We start from the raw sequence: 6,723 nt of genomic DNA on the forward strand, positions 1-6,723 counted from the left end.
ATTCTTTACGAGAAATTGATAACAAGATTGACCATTTTTTTACTTCTATGAAATGTTCGTGTAAGGTGTTACCTCGCCTCGACCACCGCACGCTAATTGGTCGAACCCAGGAGGAACGAAATTCTCCTCCGAATATCCCTCGACCTTCAAAATTCATCGAGCTTCCCTGCAAATAAACGAATGGAAAGTTTGCAGAAATTTTTTATTCTGCAAGAATTGACACCTTCATTTGTTTACAACGAAGCTTTTGGCGAATATCCGATAATTTTGAAGGGCTCCGGATATTACAAGTGACAAATTCCCAATTAACAAAAATCCCAGGTCTTACTTATCCCTCCATCACTGACTTATGTTTTACATCAGATAATTCACTAACAAACAATTAGCTAAGTTAAAATTTAATCAAATCAACACAGAAACCAAGGAACTTAGATTGGAGTTGAAGTCCTAAACAAATATGATCAGCTTTTCCCAGGCAATTTATCTGAAGTTGAGAGTAATAAAAGTTCAACGCTTCTACAGTCATAAATTCTCATAAGAAAGTGAGAACTGCATGGGGTGAATTTACCAAAAAACTTAGCAACTCCCCCACAAACTATTGAGAAAGAACGTTCGGAATCTTCTCGCTAATCTTCCCCATCCCTCCACGAATGGAGAAACTTATGAATAATTAGAAAAGTATTCAACAATACAAAAATGTTTTATTCTCGGAAATTTTACAGTTTCAAATATTAGTCAGAGATTTATATTTTGCAAGTCTCTTTAGCCATTCTCTCCAGTAAAATTCTAGTCTTGCCGCACTGAATTCGAAAACAGAGGGTGGCTGGCCAGATGTATACGCTATTGCCACGAGGCCAGATTTTACCTAAAAGGAAAACAATGAATTTACATACAATTTCATCAATTTACATCAAACTTGATAGATTTATCGTTCATGAAGGAGATAAAAAAAAACATGAGATGGAATGAAATGTTTTATTCATCACAATTTATGCAATCAGTCACCTGGAACGGATAATTTGGATCGGCATTGAGGGCTCCAATGTACGCACTGACTTGTAGGGGTGAGTCGTAAGTCGTACTGAGGGTCTTGATCTTCTCCGATTTTTTCCAATCGATTATACAAAGATTCCCCCTGAATAAAATGTCTTACGTTACTACTTTAGCTCATGAAAGAATCAGGGAGATTGCATTAAAAGTGTATTGGAAGTGACACAAGTAGCGATGAATCGATAATGATCGTAAAACGACTGAAACAATAGGAGAAAAGATTCCAGACAATTGGGTTTTATGAGCTACGTCGTTAGGACATCAATTCTCATTGAATTTCTAAGGAGATGAGGTTCAATTACTGTATTTTATTTCTTTTTTCTCCCTTGGGAAATAGCATTGGGCGATCTCTGATTTTAACGAGAAAATGAAGAATTAAATCTAGGAAAAGTCTTCGATATTTAACATTTTTGAAACTGTGTTTCGTTGCGATTCAATTATTGGTGATAACAATTAACATTCAATATAGACAAAAGTGCTCTATCTGCTGAAATAATTTGATGGTTTACAATTTTTACTTCCATATATATATATATATATATATATATATATATATATATATATATATATATATGACGTGAAAGAAAAATTTACCACTGAAGAATTTGAAATTATGTCACTGAAGAATTTGAAAATGCCGCCTGTTGTGAATAACTTCGTGTCACATATTGACCAATCAGAATTAAGGATTGGCGGTCAGGTAGTTTCGAGATATTTCGATATAAAACAACTTCACGTTTCTTTCATCCTTAGTAAATAGGATCAAGGTTCATCAGCACTTAGCATTGCCCAGGGTTCGCGACGGGGACGCAGCTGATATAAACCCCACAAAGGTGAAAATTTTACCCGTCAACCCCCTTCAAGTTTACCTAATTGAGTCCGACTGAATTTTCTTGTTAATTTCAATTTCTTTTGGTAATAAATGACGAATTAATTCAGTTTCCTCAACAAATTCGTTGGAGTAATTATTTACTCTAATTACGAATTCACTTTACGCACACTCGTGAACTTTACGCATGACGTGCAGAAAACAACCGCTTTACACACACTAAACCGTTTCGAAAAGTGCACTTTTCAGGCAGGTATCACAAAAAAGCTCCTATAACATGATTATGCTTTTTGTATATTACTATTTCATGGAATATGTCCGAGGCCATTCCCCTGAACTCGGCACATGTACTGTCGCATTTATTTTTAAAATTTCATGAAGAAAGCGAAACACAAGCGTATGCACATGGACATACTAAAATATGAAGTACTGAAAATGGGACAACATGGGGTGATGTTTTTGTGTACTTTTTAGTCATATTTTTTTGTAAGTAACTTGAGATTCAATCGGAAGCTTAGTACTAATACAGTTGGTAAAAATTGAAGGAGGAAAGAAAATCAACTGTCACACTGCTTGTTTCAATTCATGTTAACATTTTGACTATTTTTATATTATAAAAAACGTGTTGCCTGCGAAACAACAAAAAAAAATTTTTTTTCAATTATAATAGGATAATAGCTACTGTAATCTAAATGATGCGATTAGCGATCTAGATGATTCGATGAAAACTCGAATAGTTTTCGGATCCATTCAAAAGCTTACTGCTAATAGAATTGGTAGAAATTGGAAGAAAAAAAAAACAACGCTTAGAGCAATGGTTACATGTCTTGTATCCACTGCTTGTTTCAATTCAAGTTAATATTTTTACTATTTTTATACCATGAAAAAGGTGTAGTTGCCTTCGAAACAACAAATAAATTAATTTTTTCAATTACAATAGCTGCTGCAATCTAGACGATTCGATTAGTGAATATAAAAATTGGAATAGTTTTTGGATTAGTGTAAATTTACCTCATCCCCTGGATACAATAGTAATAATACGTATTTAATCAATGAAAAATCAACGAATTCACACAAAATAAATGGGTACCTACCGGCTATAATTCCATTACTTAAAGTTTTGATTAAATATTCCTTTTCATTTCATTCCATTGAATCTTCATGACACAGCATTCAATATTTTATAAATATTGAATTACGAAAGTTCTTGTATGAACTTTTCAGAACACACATTTCCATCTACCGCCTGAAGAGAGAATATAAGCTCAATCGATAAAGAAGTGACTGGACTCACCGATAACTGGCAACACAATCGATAAACCCTCGGTAGCCCAGCGCAGGATGAATCACATGAGACTCCAGCATCCTCACATCGGACAGATCCTTCAAAGTTAATTTTATACTATTGAAACTTAGCTTCAAATGCTCCGGGACCTCAGGAATTTCTTCTCTCCTCAGACTCTTTTGTATTAATAAGTGCAACGCTTTACTATCCTCCAATAACTCTGAAAAGAACAGAAAAAATTAGTGTTATCTTTTTCATCCCTCCAAATTATTTTTAAATTAATCAGCAAGTATTAAATATAGAGAAAGAAAGTTGCCAGAAGCAATTGACTGAGTTTAGGAAATTCGTGATTCTAAAAAATAGTGTACTGAAAATGAGAATCTAGTTACTTAGCTTCAGAAGACAAATCTCAAAAATTCACTACTAGAAACTGTAAACTAAAAAAAAGTTATTTTAAGTGAGAAAGGCGCGGCGCTTAAGGATACCCAAGTACTTTGGTTATTTTTTTTCCAGTGAAAAATACTTTCTACTTTTGCTTTATGCTTTTCTACTTTTGTGGTCGAACAACAGAGCTTTCATTTGAACCCCATTTGACCCCAAATTTCCGGACATTTTTCAATAATTTGATTATTTAAAATTTCCACGTCTGAATCTGAATCTTGATATTGAACCATTAAAAAACATTTTAAAAATTAAAAAAAATTAGCAAGTTTACTTTTGGAGGGAGGGCGATAAAATAATTTAAAAATTCCAATTGTTGAAAATTATAAGCATTTTCGATAAATAATTTATAAACAATCAATTTTGGAATTGTAACAAATTTATCCATATTCAGAATTTGTCCAGATGCCGATTTTATGCCTGAAAAAATGAGGTTTCCGAAAGTTTATACAATTTCAATTACTTATTTATAAAGAACGAATGTTTAAAAAATAATAATTCTGTGCAAAATGTAATTTGAATGACGCTGAATGTTCATTTTTTCTTTCAAATTTTTCTCATGCATTTCAATTGACAAATTTGATGAAGGAAAATGGGTGAATCTATAGAATGGTTTCTACTAAACTGTGAAAAATACTTGGATATCCTTAAATTAATAACATTCATGTTTTTAAGGTAAGATCATTCCAAAGAGATAAAATTCTGGAATAATTAAACATCTATTGTGTCATGAGTTCCCAAATGAATGTATGTATGAATAACAGAGCGCAGATGAATATGAGAGGATATATATTATATATAATATAGAATAATAATATAGACTTGGAACAGAAAAAATCATCAATTTCAGGACAAAAATGTTCCCAGTAGGAGTAGACAGCTGTTCTGGATTTAAGAACCTCAAGGTTTTTCTTAAAACACAAAAGTTTTGAATTTTAGAAACAATATTTACTTAAGGATATCAAAGTGCATTGGTTATTTGTTCTCCAGTGAAATGCTTTTCTACTTTTGTGATCGAACAACAGAGCTTTCATTTGAACTCCATTTAACCCTAAGTTTCCAGCCATTTTACAATGATTTTATTATTTAAGCTTTCCAAGTCTGAATTTGATTCTCGATGTTGAATCGTTAGAAAACATTTTAAAAATTCAAAATAAATATTAGAAAGTTCAGTTTTGGAGGAAGAGTGATAAAATAATTTAAGAATTCTAATTTTTGAAAATTACGAGCATTTTCTATTAATATTTTATAAACATTCAATTTTCCGCCATAAAAATAATTTGTTCGGAATCGCAAAAAATTTGTTCATATTCAGAGTTTTATCAGAAATCAATTTCATGTCTAGAAAAATAACGTTTCCTCAAACGTGAAGGCACAAAATGTTGGAAAATGAATAAGCATCTTTAATTCACGTACAATTATACTAGATTCAAGTAAAATGACTGAGAATTACATATTTTCCTTTCATTTTTAGGGAGAATTTTCTTCAAATAAGCACAATCTTTATTCTTATTTTCATTTTTTTTGCTAGACCACAGTATAATATAGTTCTGAAATTCAAAAATTTTTACTAAAAATTACAATTTTCCCTTCTCTATGAATCAATGAATAAATAATTACTTTTACTGTATTCGTCAAATCCCTCATCTCCCAACTTCAGAATCATTTTCTGCTTCCACTTCTCCAATATTAACTTGGCCTCCTCTGACATTGTCTTATTCAAAATCCTTGTAACTCCTGGTAAGCAATATTCCTTCTGCTCGCCTGGCTTCAATGAAACAATCCCTCGATTCTCCCATTCATCATTCAGCCCCTTACAGCTATTTGTTATTGGAAAATACAATGTATCACTTCTCCCAGATTTCAACAAAGTTTCTTCTCCAATACTTCCATAACAAGATTTATCATCATTCGTCTCGATATCTCCCTCGGCAAGATCTTCAACTTTTCTCTGAATTTTTGGGCTTGAAAAGGGAAGAATCTCATCTTGACCTGATTGATCCCTGGGATTGTCACTGTTTAATATCTTAGTCATGATAGTTTTGGTAGTCTTGTTGGGGTTGTTGGACTCTACGAGTTGTGTGAACTTTGATAATTGTTGGACTTCTGATTGTCGAGAAGAACTTTTTTGCTTATCGTCTTTATCAGTCTTGCGTAAAAATTTTAAATTTCCTAGTTTAGTTGTGCTAATTGTCCAGGATAATTCTGCATCGTTTACATCATTTTTAGAATTTCCAGCTTCAGGTACGTCAGGTACTTCTGTATTTTTACTTTTCCTCGCTGACTTTAATTTCCTTTTCCTCTCTTTTGCAGTTTCCAGAAGTGGTCCGAAGTTTGCTTTATCCTCTTTCATTCGATTTTTCACAAGTTTTGCTTTTGTCGCGTTCTTTCGAATTGGTAGTCGGAGGAGATTTAAACGACCCACGGTACTCACCACCTCGCACATCCTTGGGAGTAACATAACCTCAAACGTCTGTGTTAGATGAATTTGAAGACTATATACGTATTGACATGCTTCGGAAATTATTTTGATTATTTTGAACACAATCACTAGTTTATTTAGATTGAATTGAAGGGGGGCAGATGGTATTTTGAGGGAAAATAATGATGGATTTATGGAGAGATTATTTAGCCATTCGATGTTAGCGCGTCGTGCCGATCACACTTATCAGAACCGAATTTTTCCGAGTGAGGTCGATGTTCAAAAACAGTTCACGGTGAGTCACGCTGCACTGACATGACAAAAAAATATATTTTTGGCAAATATCCATTTACTTGAGAGAAAGATTTATTTTTTCAATACCGTATTTCTCCAGTCGAGCCACTCCCAGGCAATCCTCATTCGGTTTCAATTATGGCAATTATGTTGCTCTAGAAAATGATCATATTAGTTATGACATTGAGTAAACTCCCTTAGTTATTATCAACATTAAAAATATGATCGAAATTCTTCCCTCTAGAAAATAAGAAATTTAGGAAAAGTGAATAATCATTGAAGGAGTTCATCCGAGGTCATGTGCGACGTAGTCATCTTCTAGAGCAACATGATTGTCATAATTGAAACCTAATCAGGCTCGATTGGAGAAACACAATTTTGAAAAAATAAATGCTTCTCTGA

The 6,723-nt window shown here is 32.9% G+C and overlaps 1 protein-coding gene across 1 annotated transcript; it reads right to left on the minus strand.

Moving 5' to 3' along the window:
* Window positions 1-681: 681 nt before the first annotated feature.
* Window positions 682-6,264, minus strand: LOC107039457 (mitochondrial genome maintenance exonuclease 1). The gene is made up of 4 exons (XM_015259072.2): window positions 5,226-6,264; window positions 3,174-3,384; window positions 1,006-1,135; window positions 682-865 (listed from the first exon to the last, which is right to left on the minus strand). The coding sequence occupies exons 1-4, from the start codon at window positions 6,064-6,066 to the stop codon at window positions 725-727; spliced, it is 1,323 nt and encodes a 440-aa protein (XP_015114558.1). The 5' UTR covers window positions 6,067-6,264; the 3' UTR covers window positions 682-724.
* Between the last annotated feature and the right edge of the window lie 459 nt (window positions 6,265-6,723).

This window comes from Diachasma alloeum, unplaced genomic scaffold (assembly GCF_001412515.2).
Source record: "Diachasma alloeum isolate Michigan unplaced genomic scaffold, Dall2.0 Dall_scaffold_00300, whole genome shotgun sequence".
NCBI classification, from domain to species: Eukaryota; Metazoa; Arthropoda; class Insecta; order Hymenoptera; family Braconidae; genus Diachasma; species Diachasma alloeum.